The sequence below is a fragment of the Aspergillus neoniger genome, assembly GCF_003184625.1.
Source record: "Aspergillus neoniger CBS 115656 unplaced genomic scaffold BO87scaffold_5, whole genome shotgun sequence".
Classification (NCBI taxonomy): domain Eukaryota; kingdom Fungi; phylum Ascomycota; class Eurotiomycetes; order Eurotiales; family Aspergillaceae; genus Aspergillus; species Aspergillus neoniger.
This window is the reverse complement of record NW_020291133.1, coordinates 918,216-935,371: the sequence shown is the minus strand read 5'-3', so window position 1 is coordinate 935,371 and position 17,156 is coordinate 918,216. Positions and strand designations below refer to the sequence as shown.

Below are 17,156 nucleotides of genomic sequence, written 5' to 3'. Positions count from 1 at the left end.
CAAGCAATAACAGCCACCCTGCCATATGGGAAGGTTCTTACTAGATAGCTCCAGTGCTTTCAGCGAACACAACGATAGATATGCAAGTATAAGAGCTTCCATTATTCCAGCCATAGTGCGTATCCTGGAAATGGCTTCCTATAAAGCCTGGTGGGGACGGACGTGGCGCGGCACGTGGCTTGATGGAGTCTTCTGATGTGCTCAGTGTCATTGTACAAAGTATGAAGTCATGAGACTTGCACCGATACAGGTAATACTTGGGCGTGAGCATAGTATAGATACCTCATACAAGTTTTGCAGGGACTCAAACCCAGAATAGCAAGGTGAATGGTCATCGGCAAGGAGACGAGAGATTCGGCCCGATTCCGAATTGTCGGCCGATATCCAGAGACACTGGAACGGAGCCAGGCCAATTATTTGCCGTTGTGCAGTTCCGCATAAATCTCGAATATGTCCCATGTTCATGACATCTCACGATCATCAGGCGATCCTCTCTGATGGGTTATTTCGCCGTGGATCAATCGCTTGCTCAATGTGCAGCTCCACATGAGCCAGTGGTACCTCCCAAGTCCCAACAGTCGAACTTGCAGCTAGCTGCACAAGGCCACAACCCACATGGTGACCGGGTCTAAACCAGCAAACCATCATTGAATAGCGAGCTTGAGGAGCCATGAAAGTCTCCACATATTCCCCTTTCGGAGAACCCCGGCAGCTGTGGACGCTGATGTTGGGGCCTTGGGGGAAACATACTACCCCAACTGGATGTCGGAGGTTTCATGTCTACCGAGCCCCCGACGGAGTAAACTCGAGAGACATTGAGCATGCATATCGCTTACTGTGGGACAGAGCTGTTAGTTCTGCGGTCCCATCTTGGACTCTTATTTTTTTCTTCTTCCTACTGTGTGCTCTCATTCGAGTTCTCTCTCGATCCTGAAGACTTCTTGTCGCAATGTTCATCAAATACTGGCCTTCTGGCGTGCCTGCCTCTCCATATGGCAGGTGGATGAAAATGATTGGGAGGGCTTTCCTTGTCTATGCTAATGTGTGCAAACAGATGGCCACTTCCAGGTGATCCATCTTCTCTATCTAGATTCGAAGGCTTTCCGGCGACTGCTTTTCAGAATCCAGGCAAGCTGGGCATCGCAAAAATACTGCCGTCCGGCATCCACTCATCAAGCTCCATGCCCGTTCTGGCCGGTGATGGGTTTCCTTGCTGACCGCTCTCTGGCGGTGTTCGCTGTTGCTGTACATCATATCCATAGTGAGGAGGCAACATTGCAGGCTGATAGCCGGCAAAGGTATTCATGTGAACCATGTTTGGGTAACCCCCGCTCTGGTCGGGTTGCCATATCTGATCCGTCGGCGGCGGTACGCCGTAATTCACATTCATCGCCTGGAAAGGAACCATGGAGGAGTACTCCGTCTTCATTACCAGTGACGCATTTGGCTGTGATGGGTCAAATGGCAGCTGATTCTGAGGGGCGGTATGACTTGGAGAGATTGGCGTACCAGCGCTCAATTGAGGAACGAAACCAGCATTTCTCTGCATCTGTTTCTGCTCAAAGCGGTCATACCAATTTCGAGCCTTAATGGCAACGACGAGATACCATCGGCTGGGGATTTTGTATTTCTGACCACCGCTTGCCTCCGCTAGTCGCCTGGTCATTGCATCCAAGTATTTCTCGACATTTATGGACTCGGCAGTCACAAACTCCCCTAGCGCGCCAGATCTAACGGAGAAGTATATTTTGAGCAGAGACAGGATGGCCACTCCGACTCGGGTGTAGATGAGGTTGGGGATCTTCCGCAGCATCTCCGTGTCACAGCCTAGGAAGAAGTCGAGCATCTCGTGGGCGGCGTTCAGCCACTTGATCGTGAAGTCTACACGGACCGCACTCAGTGGCGCGCTTTTTGACTTGTCACTCTTTTCCAGTGATGGGAGAGTATAATATTGTTGCTTGATCGCATCAGGATCTCGATAGCCTTCTCCAACAGCAAGCTCATAGATCGCGAGGTTGGTGTAATGGTACTCGAAATTCATGGGCACTGAGGTATGATATTAGCTACTTCACGTGCTCACATCAACCGTTTTGGGAACAATTTACCTGTGTGCATCTCCATGGATAGATCTTTCTTCCATGCCTGCATCCGGTTGTCAAACCATCTCAGGACGGCTTGCAGCCGCGACTCGGTGAGCGGGGCAGTCGAACTCGTGTCGTCAAGCCCAAAAGATGTCATCGCCTCATCGACTACTCGCTGAAGCTCAAACCAAGTGGCCATGTGTCTATCGACTGCATTTGGCGAGCGCTCCAAATGCTTCACACACTCGCTCATCCAGTCGTTGAAGAGAAGCAAATTCGGCCGGCGTGTTTTCATTGCGACACTGTTCTCCATTAGCAGGTCAATCTCAACAGGAACCGCATTGAAGCTTACATGGATGTCAAATGATAGCAGAACAAGATGGCTCTCGCTTGTTCCGCCATTGGCTCATCATATGCAGTCTTTTTATTCGTTCTGCGACTGGAGCTTTGGGGCACTCGTCGTTTTGAAGCCAAGCCAATCTCCAGGGCCATCGTGGCCGCTATATGAGTATACTGATAGAATTGCAGTTTCAAAGGAGAGTCGGGCGGGAAGTAGAAGACAATCATGAGCAACAATGCCTGGACTAATTCCAAGGACTTGTCGCCATTAATGAAGAAGCGTTCGGCATACACTCGAATCATCTCACGGTTGAGAGCAGCGGCCAGGTTGGCATCCAACGAGACAGCTGCTGCGGCAATGACTGAGAGGAACAGCACCGGCTTCGAGCAACGCAGTTGGTAAGCAGTTGTATCTGGAGGTAGTACGACGATTGGAGCAAAGGCTGTGAGCTCAGTGATAAAGAAGGCGACTAAATCGTTGGCGTATTCCAGTGATATCAAGCCTTGACCGACGACATCCCTTTCTAGAGTTGCTTCAAGCGAATAGCTCGACGATACAGGATTGGAAGCTAAGCCGGGAGTGGCACCGCCGTCAAAGGTATTGGGATATGGAGAGTTTGAAGGGAAGCTAGGTGAAAAGTCCATGGGTCTAGCCGATCCCGATGCGCTGCTTGGAGGATCTGAACCTGCGGGCATCGAATCATTGATGCTCGGCCCCAGGTCGGGTTCCCGAGAGTCCTCTCTTTCGCTGCCGACGCTTTCGGCACTGCTTTCATCCACGCGTAACCTGTCCTTGAGCAGAGAGCGCATTTGTCGCATCTCTCTCTCCAGCTGAGCGACCCGCGAGTCAGTCCGCTTGCGTGGTCGGCGCCTTTGGGGCGCCACGAAGATACAGGGTCTGTTGGCTTTCACACATCGTTGGCATTGGTTGGGCGTCGAAGGATCGGGTAAGCAACGGACTTTGAGTCCTCGACACGATTCGCATGATCGGTTTAGTTGTTGCGCGGTCGCCGCCTGGGGCATCGAATTTGAGTCGCCTGGAGGATTTGTGGGTATTTTCGACATTTTGGCCCCCACACCTTGCTACAAGGCGTAGTATCCGGGCCACTGGTGATCGACGATAGACGCAAGGGTCGGAGGATAGTAGACTAAATCCAGATTAAGTGTGCACAGCGTCTGTTGAGGCTGACTAGGCGATATTGCTTGGTCCTTATTATTCGTCTCCGGAAGCGGTATGTAATCAATGGAAGATGTAAAAGACGGATATTAACATCGTCGTTTGCTGTCTGACAAACCAGGTTTGAGAGAGCCTCAGAAGTGATAACGTGGAGGATATCGCAAGAATGGAAACTAAATCAACAGGTATATCGAAAGTCGAATCTGGGAAGAAGACATCCAATTGGACGCCCGCCGGCAGGGGAAACTGCAGAACTCGCCATGTACCCGGTGCCGCAAGTAGTCGGAGTTGGTGCAGCAGCAGAATCCAGCTGAAGCAGTGGGACGCATACAAGCCTCAGTCATGTGAGAATCCAGCCACAAAGGGGGGAAAGGCTAAAGAGCCTTTTTCGGTGCTTTTAAGGGCCAAGATGGTGCCATTGCTAAGAGGGGTTTGGCCTGTAGGAAAGAAGTCTAAGGCTAGTGCAATTTAGTCCCCTGTTCTCTTTGGCGAGCGGAAGGCCAAAGTGGAGAGATTAGATCAAGTTGGAACTATGGTACAGTTAGTCTCCCATCTTGGGTGCACAGTAGTCGGGAAGATCCAAAGATTAATTAGTGCCCAGTGAGTGCTTACCGCATGTAAGCTACAGTCCTATGTCCCTGATTAAGAATTAATCTCAGTCCCAGTGCGTTGCTGGATATGGAGTGGAAGTATGCCGTTGAACGGGCTCGAGACTCTCTATACCGCTCATGACTGTCTCCAGTAGAACAAAGTTCTTAGGCGGCAGGAGAAAAGTCTCGATGTATAGAGAGAGAGAGAGAGAGACAGCCTAGTGCTTGGTGCACCCCGTAGACGATACTTGATTAGTACTATTAGCCCCCCAAATTAGCAGCGATAACCCCGAAGTCAAAGATAGAAAAGGAAGACATCCCAAACCTGACGAATCATCGGAACCGATTTCCCCGATGCGCCGGCACACTTCCTCCACATCCCGACCAATCAGGCAGCCACGTTCGGCGGTATCGAGCGCCGCAAGGCACCACTTGGCCCGATGTGGTAATCTATAAGGGCCCGTGAATATCCTTGATTCTTTAGTGGAGGCTCGTGTTTACTGTTTATCATGCGTCAGCTTCTATACCTAGATAGCTGAGCTGCTTGTCTCCTACTACTAACTTTGGATAGATCCCAAGCCAATGGACGTATGGAACTCACGGTCAATATCCTTAATCCACCTCACGGTCTTGTTTCGCCGGTATTATCTTCCACTACCACCTGACAAGTTTGTAATTGTGACAATCTACATAATCACATGTCGAGAACGATCGCCTGCCGACAGCTTGCCGGCAGGAGATCAGTGAGCTCAAGCATCAACTGTCCAAGGCAATAGTGGCATCCTGAAACATCAAGCAATCAATGATACGTTTTACGCTTATACGCAGCTTTCCAGTCCGCGCTGAGTGAGCTTTCCATAGTAGTTCAAGTGCTTACGAGCCTTCGACCCCTTTGTATGGCCTCCTCTCTAAGGCTGACACTGCGTGCAGGCCGGTCATAACTCAGTTGAGCACAGCTCAAGTAACTCGGAAATATTTTTAGGTTTAGGCTCTACAGACTGTGTACAAGTAACGTCCTCATTGAAGATCGACTGCGTGTCATGGCCCTTGAAGTTGAGCAGCATATCTCGGCAGCCTAAGCCCGCCTCCCCGACATGCGATACTACCTTTCGTGCAGTGATAAGGCGTGTTTGGTAAGTACTTAAATTTTACTTGTTATGCATCCTAATTTTTGTCTCGTGTACATGACTCGCTCTGAAAATAGAGAATGTGCATAGAGTTTGCTGACGACCAAGGAGACCCGATCCCGCATTGTTTTGATTAGGGGATCTTGTCAGAGATCTCAGTCGGTTCATTCAGAAAACAAATTTGCTTGTTATTCTTACTAAAGTCCAATGGTCGATGCTGAGACAATGTGGTCCTTGGTCAGCGCCCGAGACGGCAAGCTATGGCTGTGGCTTCTATTTATGTGTAAGGGCACAATAAAAGGAAAAGACTGGCAGGAACAGCGGAGAGCAAGAATAGCATGATGAGCGACGATCGCCGTACATTCTAAAGCCAACGTTCTGTTCGATGCAGCGGAGTTCCCCCACTTTTAAGACTGCAGACTCCTCCCTACCCTTACAGTTACTCCGTGCAACACAAAACCGTCACGCCGTCACATTGGAGAGGGGGGCTTTGGGGGAAAAGCTTGACCGGAACAGTGATTTAAAAACCATTCTCGTCATCCGAGCTAGGGGTGATGACAGCAGCAGGAAGGACAACTGTCACCTGAAACTAGAGACAAAATGGATGCAAAGCGGGTAATTCAAGGAAGACATTGGACTCTGGCGGAGAGGGGGAGAAATGCCGCTATCAGACTATGACGCGGCCCCAGTGTTTAGGGCCACTTTGCACGCATTTCAGCACTATAAACTGGCGAACCCAGGACAAAGGTAAACGCCATCGGACCAAGTCATTCGGAACAGGCCGTGCGAGACTCGTCATGCTATTGGCCTGAGACTACGCACGCAAGGTACTAAGACGGGCGTCTAGCGGATTTCTAGTGTCGGTGGTTGGTAGGAGTCGACTATTCATGTAGTGCTACTAGTCCAGTCGGAGAGATCAAACCCGAGATGTCCTGGTGGACTGGTGTATTGATGTATTGATGTATTATTGATCTCGTCCAAAAACTGTCTTTACATGACGATTTGTGTGAACCGACCAGGGTGCATCCGTAGGTTGGACATCCAAGGAAACTGAATAAATCGCTGACACCAACGAGTCAGACAGCACAGAGCGTGGCAGATTCTTCCAGGCGTTCCAGTCGGATCGGCACGGTAAGCCCAGTAAGCCCATCGCCAAGACTGGCAAGGCTGTTCAAGTTGTTTCCAAGGTTCCTTGCCACTCTTTGGGCTGGACGGTAACTGAGCACGCGACCGGGGGCCCCCCCGTAACAGTACACAGTAAAGTAGCACGCCGGTTTGGCGGCGGTTCTTTTTATTCTTTTTATACGTCTCTTCCCTGCCGATCGCCCTGGCGATTCGTGGTTTTTTTTTCTAGGCGCCCCCCATTTGTACTCAAATCTAATTATTATTGATGACTATTCACAATACTCCCTCTTATGCGCCGCACTGATTACGTCGCTTTCCACTGAATAATTATACTCTTGTTTCTTGTTTCTTGCTTCTTATTCAATCTTCTTCTCCCTTTCTCCTTCTATCCTGATTCCTCCACACACATACATACATACATACACTCATCTTTTCTCCCTCTCTTCTCGAAGTGGGTGGCCCCTCCAACTTGTCTTCGTCTGCTCCCCCTTGGCCCCTTCGGCCCCTACAACAAATCCCGCCCATTCCGGTTTTATTGGCAGCGCGGACATTCCCCGTCTTATCTACGGCATCGTGCAACCTCGGATAAGAGCATGCGCTTTACGGTCTCTCAACATTGAAAGAACAAGTATCGTCCATCGTTTCCCGCCACTATGTGGTCTTCGACGCCCCGTTTGATTCTCGGCCTCTATGGGTTATTATGTGCTGTTGGATCGGCAAGCGCCGATGTCGATTTCATGAGTGTCCGACCTGACATGGTCAAGGATTACTCCGGAAAAGGGGGAGAACCGGGAGAGAAATACTTCAGTAAGTCTGGCCTAGTGCTGCGGTTGTTATCGGCTTTGTCTAACAAGTTACAGAGGAATCTAGGTATGCCATAGGATCTACTCGGGCGGTGTTCCTTTTGTTGTCTTTGACTAACTCTAATATGAACTAGCTTCCACTACCACTATGATGGACGGTATGTCTGGTCCACCACTAGTTGATTTTCACGATTGCTGATCTTCTTGATAGCTTCGCAGATGAACCTCTCTCCGAGGCGGAGACTGTTCCGCACCTGTCGGAACTCATCCGGACCTATCTTTCGACAATGGCAGACCTTGGGGCGGAAACCTGGATAATGCATGGAACTTTGCTGGCTTGGTGGTGGAACCAGAAGGTGTGACACAAACCATGGGTGTTTATGATGCGCCGCCCGCTAATGGATTGATAGATCTTTCCATGGGACAACGATCTCGACGTTCAAATTTCCGAGCCGACCATCCACTTTCTTGCCGATTACTACAACATGACCGAGCACCACTTTGAGATTTCAGGCGTCGACGGCGGCCGAACCTATTTGCTGGAGATCAACCCGAACTATGTCGTCCGATCGACCGATGACAAGCTTAACGTGATCGATGCGCGGTGGATAGATACATCGTCCGGGCTGTTTATCGATATTACGGCGGTACGCAAGGATGACGAGCGGAGGCAGAATGATCGAGAGCCTGGGGCATTGATGTGCAAGGATGGCCATCGGTTTGATGTGGGTGGCGTGTGAACTGGTGACACAACAATGTGGCTGACCTGGGGTTAGGAAACCGAGATCTTCCCACTGCGGAACAGTTACTTCGAAGATGTTCCGGTCAAGATCCCGTTCGAATACGTTCGTCTACTAAAGAAAGAATATGGGTCGAAGTCGATGACTGCTTCCGTGTTCCAAGGGTATGCTTCGATTTATTGTCAATCTCTTCGCTCTCACTAATGCGTGGCACAGATACCATTTCAACCAACAGACTCAAGTATGGGATAAGATGAGGTAGGTTTGATGCGCCCGAGCCATTCGCGATTCTTGCTTACATGTTTCGATTTAGCCGGAAGAGGCACTTTGGGCGACGGGAGACCGACATTCCCGTTCGGACTACGCCCCTCGGGCGCCTGTTCAGGGGTTGATCGTGCGACTGTATGATATCGACCGAGCTCCCTTGATGCGCTTGTATCACGTCGGGCTTGTGTATGACGGTAACGATTTGAAGTGGCCCAGCACCTAGACTTTCGACTTTACTTATTTGCATATACGGCGTTTGCCTTCGGTGCGCTACCAATTCCGCATGTTGGCTACATATGGCGTTTGGGAATGTTTCTATATATACTCTGGATCTTTTTTTTTTACTCTGGGACATGGGACATGGAATACCCCTTGAAAATGTGGTCGCCCATAGTTAAATGGGCTGCTGAGCATCAAAGCCCGTTGTGTGGCTTCTGTGAACATACTATATAATGCGACTTACTACCTAGTCGTACTACACAATGGTGTGAATGTATATAGTTGGGGTGGGTCTCAATTACAATTAGAGTGGTGTCTGCGATCAAAGTAGATGAAGTTACTCGAGTGACATCCTTGCTGTTTTCGTCTTGGCTCTACATTATTTTCAGCAGCCAACTCTTAAGCTTGGGCACTACCACAACGATCTCCTATTGATGAACAAGAGATGATCAAACATGAGCATCTGTCATTAGAAGTTGTCTAATGCACTCAAATGTATGAGAGGGACTGATTGTTCCTTCTAAAGAATCATCCTGCAGATAGATACCAAGTTAAACTGGATCACAATCTCCTCCGCGGACCACCCGCGGACCATCCGCGGACTGTCAAGGAGACTGGTGCAGTTTGAAATAGGTACAATCGGAAAAAGCTTGGGCGTCCGGAAATAGAAGCGTGTTGACTTGGCGGACTTTGGGGGTTAACTCCGAGGTTGATCAGATAACTACGGAGTACTGTGTGTGGACAATCCGGTGGTGAGAATCAGCAGCCCTAACCATCTGTAATGACGGTATCTGGCTAGTGACGTGTGTCTGTACACTGACACTGCATGATCGCCCCAAATCCCGCAGCCAACAAAGTCCGAGAATCGCGCCGTCTCAATCTTATCCTTCTTTATCTTTTCAACTACTACCTCCCCATCCACGTGATTGTTCAGATGGGATTAGTAAAGCAGGGCTAGACATGACCAATCACAGACCCCTTAACCAAAGCGACGGGTCCAGAACAGGCCGGGTGTAGCCAATAGCGAGAGACCATCCATCCCGGGGTTCCACTAAAGTATGAGTCGATGACTGAAGATCCAAGTCAGGCGCGACGAGTTGATGATTTATTTAACCATTATTGTTGAAGTTAAATCCTTTATTTCTCACTCTGCTTTTTCTAACCGCTCTGTTCCTCTTTTCATGTCCATCAATCGTCTCCTGCTACACATTCTCCTTGCGTGAGGATGAGGTTTGGTGGGGCTCCTGTCATTATCAGCAACAGTTCCACGTCATGTCCACTTCGTCTGTGATCTCACTCTCAGCCCCATCGTCCCTCTCGCCCAGGAACGGGTCTGACGTTGTGCCTGGCCCGCATACCAGCCACGACACCCACGGCATCCCTTCCCATTCCGCACAAGACCACAGCTTGCGCAGCTGCATCACCTGCCGTCGGAGAAAAGTTCGCTGCAACAAGAAAACCCCTTGCTCCAACTGCGCCAAGGCCGGGATCCAGTGTATCTTTCCCCCACCAGGAAGGGCACCGCGCAAAGTCAAACGACCACAAGATGCGGAGCTCCTGTCTCGCTTAAGGCGCCTCGAGGGCGTCATTGAGCATCTCAGCGAAAAGAAAGCGACCGGTGCTGCGGTGTCATCTCCTGATACGCCTTCCCCGCGGGTACAACAGCATACTCATAATCCACCCGCACCCCCGGCCAATGCGCAGGCTTCGGTGCCTGATGGTGATGGTGATGGTGATGGCTGCCCGCTTCTTATGGATGCAGCCAAGCTGGATCCTACCAGGCCGATAGCGCCGCGGAATATTGAGCATGAGTTTGGTCGATTGGTTATCGACGAGGGTCGAAGCCGTTATGTTAGCAATCGATTCTGGGCGAGTCTCGGAGATGAGGTGATTATCCCTGTTTTCTTCTTATCTTGTAATGATGCTAATGTCGATAGATCGAGGAACTGCAAGATATTCTAGATCCGTCGTCTTCGGACGAGGAAGACTATCCGTCTCCTGAGACATCGTCAAGCCATTCGGCTAACCATGATGGGTTTTTATTCGGGTTCTATTCTGTTTCACACTCACTACACGATTTTCTACCGCCGAGATCCCAAATTCCCTTATTATGGAATACCTGGTTGGAAAATGTGGCGCCCTTGATACCAATCGTTCATAAAGCAAGCGCCAGGCAGCTATTTACTACAGCTGCCCAAGATCCAAACAGTTTGGATAAGAATTTCGAGGCACTGTTTCTTGCAATGTGCATGGTCGCAATCATCAGCATGTCGCCAAGCCAGTGTTCCGCTCACCTGGGAGAAGAGAGGGACGTGCTTGTCAAGCGATACCGGTTCGCAGTCGAGCAGGCGCTATCCAAAGCGGATCTCTTGAATACTCAAAATATCACTCTCCTACAGGCTGTGGTCATATTCTTGATCGGCGTTCGTCGAGAAGATGACACCAAATTTGTTTGGTCTATGACAGCTCTTGTTCTTCGCCTTGCGCAAGGGCTGGGTCTCCATCGTGACGGCACCAACTTCGGCCTGAAGCCTTATGAAACGGAGATGCGCCGACGACTGTGGTGGCACATCTGTTTGTTGGACATCCGCGCAGCAGAGGACCACGGATCTGATGCGCAGATTCATGAGCGGTTGTACGATACTCGACTGCCACTGAATATCAATGACGAGGACATCACGCCGGACATGAAGGAGCCTCCTAAGGAGAGAGTAGGCTGGACTGAAATGACATTTTGCCTGATTCGCTGCGATATTACAGTTGCTGTGCGTCGAGTCAGCTACACTTGTCCGAACGCCCCTTTCATTTCGGCAACCCGACAGCTCAACCCTGATAACTGCTCCAAGGTGATTCGGGCGATCAACGACCGCATTGAGGACCGATATATCAAACATTGTGACATGAATATTCCGATTCAGTGGGTCTGCGCGACGATTGGTCGCCTCATCCTGACCAAACTCTGGCTTGTCATTCATCATCCGATGACCCGGCCTGAACGGGGCTTAACGCTGAGCCATGCAAATCGCGAGAGCTTGTTTGCTACTTCAGTGGAGGTGGCTGAGTTCCAGCGACTGCTGGATGGCGACGTCAAGACGTACAAATGGAGCTGGCTCTTTGCCACGAACATGCAATGGCATGCCATTGCCTTTGTGCTGTCGGAGCTTTGTGTCCGCCCACTCAGTCCTCTTACCGACCGGGCATGGAGATGCGTGAGCACCCTATATACAGAGTGGATCAAGAACAGCAAGCAGCGGAAAGGCATGCTCTGGCGTCCGCTCTCCCGCTTGATGAAGCGAGCAACCGCGTTCAGAGCCAAGCAAGAGGAGATGCGCGCGCAGATGAGTTCCGGCATAATTGCAGCTCACGATGTCACTACCCCGAATTGCCCTGGAATCTCAATTATACAGCCCCCAGTCCTGCCCCGAGCACTGGACTTCCAGGCTTCACCAACAACCCAAGAGAATGAACCCTTGCATGGTGTGCCCGAGAACGGCGGACTCGATTTCGATTTGCGCGACGGACCAGTCAGCGTTATCAAGGACTTATTCCCCGACACGGACTGGCTGAACCCTGCCACAGCAGCCAGCATACAGCAGCAGGAGTGTTCGGGCGCGTCGATAGACACGCTAGTGAGGCCGGCGGAGCCGAGCGAGATCCAGCAGGAGATGCCTAATGCGAATCTCAACTGGGAAGAATGGGATCAGGTCATGACTGATTTCCAGATGGACCTGCAAGCGTCCAATACGCAGAATCCTTTTGGCAATGCCCTGGACTGGCTTGCTTGATGATGATACCAGTAGTGTTGATACCTTGATGGCCCTGGTGGCTATTATCGGCATCATGAAGATGCCTCTGTACTGAATGTCTCCTCTCTACACGACCACCAAAACCTCTCCATTCACGATAATGAGAAATTTAGCTAGGAAATGAGCTAAAAGCTAATGATGAATTATGTATGTACTATGTACCTTGCAATGCAGCCGAGGCAGTACTTTACTGTATACCTACACCGTAGGGAGTATAGCAACAATGACTGAACATAAACAATCATATTAATTCCCTAATCAGAATCCCATCATTATTCTCCCCTTTACATTAAACAAATCCAACCAAATTTTTCTCTGGTAGAACAATAACAACACCCCCGATCAATAAATCACGTGACACCGCGTAACCACCACCCGCCCAGGACAGGCCAGCTTGCGTAACTATACCTCCACCTACCTCCCCTTCCCCAAATCCATCTTCGCCCTCAACCCAACCCCGACCTTAATTCCATTCTCCCCGATATAAAAGAAGAAGAAATACAGATAGCGACAATGGCCCCAAAACGCACCGCCGCACCAGCAACAACAGGCCCCGTCCCCGCGCCCTCACCACCCACCATGCCCTCCGCATCATCATCCTCCGCACCCGCAGCTTCATCCTCCTCTCTCTCCTCCGGCCCCAAAACCCTCAACCAGAATTCCTCTATCTACGACATCGCCCACACGGTCTGGCAGCAGTATTTGGCCACTACGCCGCAGCGCACAATGCTGCTTGATGCGTTCATGGGATTCTTGGTGCTGGTTGGTGGTGTGCAGTTTGTTTATTGTGTTGTTGGGGGGAATTATGTGAGTTGTCCATACATTCTTTCTTTTTTGGTTGGGGGGAAGAGAGAGAAGTAGATATCTAGGTGGGGATTTGGCTAATGTGTTTGGGATACTTATAGCCGTTCAATGCCTTCCTGAGTGGATTCTGTGCCGCTGTAGGACAGTTTGTTCTTACGGCGAGTTTGAGGATGCAGACTAGTGCTGCTACTTCATCTTCTTCTTCGACTGGGGGTGTTGGTAATGGTGGTGCGAAAGGGAAGGGAGGGAAGAAGGTTGTCAAGGGAGATGCTGGGGAGGAGGGGAGTGGTGTTTCGGCTGAGAGGTGAGTTTAACATTTACTTCATTACCTATTGACTTGGGGAGGGTTGGAATTGTGCTAACTGGTTTGGTTTTCTTGTGTAGGGCTTTCGCGGACTATGTCTTTGGGAGTTTGATTCTGCATTTCTTCTGTATTAACTTTATTAACTAGATGCTATCGGGTCTGGTATGGAGGGATTTGTTTGAAGTGTGGGTGTGCAGCGGATATGATGGGAAGCGGGTGAAAGGCAGAACGCTGGATATAAAGTGACAGGTGAGAATAGGACAGGATAGGAAGGATGCATGCAGGCTGTTTCCCTGGTGGAGTAGCCTTGTCCGGTCTGGTTCCTATCCGGGTTTGGGAAGGTAAAACAAGTCGAGGATCTGTTATTGCGTTATGTTAGCTAGCTATTACTATTTATACCTGTGTATCAATGTATCGATTCTACTGTTTACACCCGGCTTCAACACTCATATAGCAATGATATCAGCTAATAATCTATTCGTATGTCCCTGGGTATAGTATATCCTATATTCTACTAGTATAAATCAAAAAGCCCGTCCCGGTTTCCGCTTAATCTGCGGCTTCTTCACCACGCTTCCGCCTCCACTTCCGCCATTGCGCGCACCACCACCACTACTCGAGGCCGTCACACCTCCTACACGTCTTGCCGTCGCGACAGGCCTCCGTACCACAGATCCCACTTCGATCTCCTTTCTGCGTCTGGTCGGATCGTTCCTCTCCGCTTCGCGCTGCTTCTCGGCGGCTGCGCGTTCGCGGTCCGCCGCCATCTGGGTCTCGATTTCCACGCGTCGGTTGAACTCTTGTTCCGTGATGCGGCGCTCGCGCTGAGAGTAGCCCTTTTCTTTGACGGAGTAGAAGACGCCTCCGAGTTCGGCGAGCCACTGTTATCATATCCTATTAGTATTTCCACGTATTGAGGGATGGGGCGGTAGACTTACATGTGGATCTACAGCAGTCACGGTAGACATGTACTCCTTACTGGTGAGGATCAATTCATGGTACACCACGTACTCCGGCACATATCCCAGACCGTAGAGGGCACTGGTCGGGTGGAGTTGCATGCTGACGCTGGTTCGGAGGTTGAGGAACTCGCCGATACCCTTGACGCGCGCAGCTTGGTGGTAGAAACCCGAGCAGATGCATTTGCGGATCTCGTCCCAGTCGGTGCCGCAGCTGACCAGGGGCATCTTCTGCACCGTCATGATGTCGTGCAGTTGGTCGCGCACTTCGCGCGCCCGCCGCAGGGCCTTGGCGTGGAGGAAGTGACGTGTGCACCAGCCGTCGGAGTAGCCGTTTGCTTTCCATTGCGTGTAGACGTGGAGGAGAGTGAGGTGGTCGGATTCCGGGACGAAGAATTTCTCGCGCGCAGCGTCGGATTCTTCTTGGCGCTCTTTGGGGCGGTAGAAGACGCTGGGGACGGATAGCATGGATACGATGGTTAGCATCTCCTCGCTGCAGCCGTAGGTCTCTGCGGCGGTGATGATGAGCTTTGCGAGCGGGGGATCCATTGGGAATGGTGTCATCTGACGTCCTAGTGGGGTGAGGTCACCGAGGTTGTCGAGTGCTCCTAGGGACCAAAGCTCGAAGAGGGATGTGGTGATTGTCTCTTGGGGAGGGGGGTCCATGAAGTCGAAGTCGAGAAGATCTTTGACGCCAAGAGATTTGAGGAGAAGGACAGTGTTGGAAAGACTGGTCCGCTGGATTTCCGGAATCGTTTGCAGGTATAGCTCGTTCTTGTACGCTACCTCGGTATACAGACGATATGCCTTGCCCGGCCCCGTACGTCCTGCTCGGCCAGAACGCTGGTTGGCATTGGCCTGTGATATAGGCGTGATCTGCAGAGTGTCCATGCCCATCTTGGGGTTGTATACCTTCAGCTTGGAGTAGCCCGAATCCACAACGAACATGATACCGTCAACTGTCAGACTGGTTTCCGCAATGTTGGTGGCAACAATCACTTTCCGCACGCCAGGCTCAGCCCGTTCGAAAATTTTGGCCTGTTGCTCCGCAGGCATCTGACTGTAAATGGGCAAAATGCTCAACTTCGGGGGATCGTTCAGTAGCTTTAACCGCTCATCAACCAGCTCGCAGGTTGCTTCGATATCTTCCTGACCTGTCATGAACACAAGAATATCACCAGGACCTTGCGACACGTGGATGGCCAAGACCTGCTTGACCGCGCTGTCAACATAGTCCTCGCAGGGTGTGCGTGAGAAATGAGTATCGACAGGGAAGGTTCTTCCGGGGATGATGAACTCCGGTGCGCCACCGTAGAATCTGGAGAAGCGCTCTGCGTTCATGGTGGCCGATGTGACGATAAGCTTCAAGTCCCTGCGTCGAGCTAGGACCTTCTTGAGAAGACCCATAAGCACATCCGTGTTCAATGCTCTCTCGTGCGCTTCGTCCATGATGATACATGAATACTTGTCGAGGTCCTGCTGGACAAGTGACTCTCGTAGAAGGACACCATCGGTCATGTACTTGATGACCGTCTTCGGGCCTGTGCAATCTTCGAAACGAATCGCATACCCAACTTCATCACCAAGATCCACCTCCATTTCTTCACTGACACGCTTGGCAACACTCATAGCTGCCACTCGACGAGGTTGCGTACACCCAATCATGCCATACTTCGAATAGCCGTCCTCGTGCAGGAACTGCGTCAGCTGTGTTGTTTTTCCAGACCCAGTCTCACCAACTACAACCACAACCTGGTTATCCCGGATGACGCGCAACAAATCCTCTCGGACCGCGAACGCCGGCAGGAATTCCCTCTGCTCCCGAAGCGTCTTGCTCTTGCTGAACGAACTCTGTCCACCTTCATCCTTTTTCAGATGTTGGGCGAACTTGTTTCCGCTCTTGTAGGCATCCTCCACTGGCATAGCGACCGCACTGTCGCCCTCATCCTCCTTTACACCCATGAGGTTTCCCAGCGCCGTTCCCGCCATCGTTGTCGCCTCCTGCGCTTGCTTCTGGCGTTCTCGCTGCTGACGTCGTTCGCGAACCACTTTGCTCCCTTTCCGACTGAAGACTGCCATATCACTCTGCGGGTCTCGGACAGCTGAGATAGGCTCGAGCTGTTTGGTGAAGATCGTGCGGCCATCGAGGAAGGGCGGACGGAGGTCATGGACTAGCAAATGAACTCGGGTGGCTTCTTCATCTTCGGGCATGAAGTCGCCATCGAAATCGCGTCTCTGGGCGACACCAGATGTGAGCATACGGTTCGTTTCCCAGTTGTCGATGTCCTTGCGCTTTGCGTCGCGCAGCTGTGGCGGGAGATTGGAGCTCTTCAGCCTTTTGGCTGGAGGCTGGTCGTTGGAAGCCATGATGGTGTGTAATTGATGATCGAACAACACGATCGCTTGCTAGAGCAATTAAAATGTTAATGCTTCGCAGGGGGCTACACCTCCCGCCGATAGTTGGAGAAGAAGCAATCGCCGCGAATTGCGGATTCCATCGTTTCTATCGGAGTTGCGGCAAACACTGCAAACACCGCCGCCCGCTTCGTCACGTGTAACATCCCCTCGCAAGAACAGGCAGAAGATGGTGCGGAATACATTAATATACTGAATAAAGCTCTGGTAGTTAGTTAGCTAGTTGTAGTCAATTGTACTATTTATATCTTATTTCTGCATTACTCGTGGTTTGTTCGTTAGCGACGCAGACATACTAGTTGCAACAAAGCGACGCCGCAAACACCGCGGATCCATATCGAAACTCCCCGCATCGCAACTCCGGCTTTGCAACTGCACTTTCAATCAGATTTCGACCATC

At 50.9% G+C, this 17,156-nt stretch overlaps 4 protein-coding genes across 4 annotated transcripts; 3 read left to right on the top strand and 1 right to left on the bottom strand.

Moving 5' to 3' along the window:
* Window positions 1-567: 567 nt before the first annotated feature.
* Window positions 568-1,067, top strand: BO87DRAFT_189744 (uncharacterized protein). Its single transcript, XM_025618478.1, has one exon. It carries the CDS (start codon window positions 671-673, stop codon window positions 932-934), a length of 264 nt encoding a protein of 87 aa, XP_025483409.1. The 5' UTR covers window positions 568-670; the 3' UTR covers window positions 935-1,067.
* Window positions 898-3,485, bottom strand: BO87DRAFT_404274 (C6 zinc finger domain protein; the record flags this gene model as incomplete). The annotated part of the gene is made up of 3 exons (XM_025625839.1): window positions 898-2,046; window positions 2,106-2,383; window positions 2,434-3,485. The coding sequence occupies 3 exons, from the start codon at window positions 3,483-3,485 to the stop codon at window positions 1,118-1,120; spliced, it is 2,259 nt and encodes a 752-aa protein (XP_025483408.1). The 3' UTR covers window positions 898-1,117.
* A 3,148-nt stretch (window positions 3,486-6,633) lies between these two features.
* Window positions 6,634-12,468, top strand: BO87DRAFT_404273 (uncharacterized protein). The gene is made up of 10 exons (XM_025625838.1): window positions 6,634-7,246; window positions 7,300-7,309; window positions 7,377-7,400; window positions 7,454-7,598; window positions 7,653-7,967; window positions 8,019-8,146; window positions 8,199-8,240; window positions 9,268-9,271; window positions 9,732-10,319; window positions 10,406-12,468. The coding sequence occupies exons 1-10, from the start codon at window positions 7,093-7,095 to the stop codon at window positions 12,251-12,253; spliced, it is 3,258 nt and encodes a 1,085-aa protein (XP_025483407.1). The 5' UTR covers window positions 6,634-7,092; the 3' UTR covers window positions 12,254-12,468.
* Window positions 12,469-12,697: 229 nt separating this feature from the next.
* BO87DRAFT_456253 (putative oligosaccharyl transferase subunit Dad1) lies at window positions 12,698-13,813 on the top strand. The gene is made up of 3 exons (XM_025628709.1): window positions 12,698-13,081; window positions 13,180-13,382; window positions 13,463-13,813. Exons 1-3 carry the CDS (start codon window positions 12,788-12,790, stop codon window positions 13,527-13,529), a joined length of 564 nt encoding a protein of 187 aa, XP_025483406.1. The 5' UTR covers window positions 12,698-12,787; the 3' UTR covers window positions 13,530-13,813.
* Window positions 13,814-17,156: the final 3,343 nt, after the last annotated feature.

What these genes read in the sequence shown, in the direction of transcription:
- BO87DRAFT_404273 (XM_025625838.1), top strand. Translation starts at nt 7,093, where the DNA reads ATGTGGTCTTCGACGCCCCGTTTGATTCTCGGCCTCTATGGGTTATTA. An exon ending in ACTGCTTCCGTGTTCCAAGG is followed by an intron (nt 8,147 to 8,198) that starts GTATGCTTCGAT and finishes TGCGTGGCACAG; the next exon opens with ATACCATTTCAACCAACAGA. An exon ending in ACGAGGGTCGAAGCCGTTAT is followed by an intron (nt 10,320 to 10,405) that starts GTTAGCAATCGA and finishes TAATGTCGATAG; the next exon opens with ATCGAGGAACTGCAAGATAT.
- BO87DRAFT_189744 (XM_025618478.1), top strand. Translation starts at nt 671, where the DNA reads ATGAAAGTCTCCACATATTCCCCTTTCGGAGAACCCCGGCAGCTGTGG.
- BO87DRAFT_456253 (XM_025628709.1), top strand. Translation starts at nt 12,788, where the DNA reads ATGGCCCCAAAACGCACCGCCGCACCAGCAACAACAGGCCCCGTCCCC. An exon ending in GTGTTGTTGGGGGGAATTAT is followed by an intron (nt 13,082 to 13,179) that starts GTGAGTTGTCCA and finishes GGATACTTATAG; the next exon opens with CCGTTCAATGCCTTCCTGAG. An exon ending in AGTGGTGTTTCGGCTGAGAG is followed by an intron (nt 13,383 to 13,462) that starts GTGAGTTTAACA and finishes TTTCTTGTGTAG; the next exon opens with GGCTTTCGCGGACTATGTCT.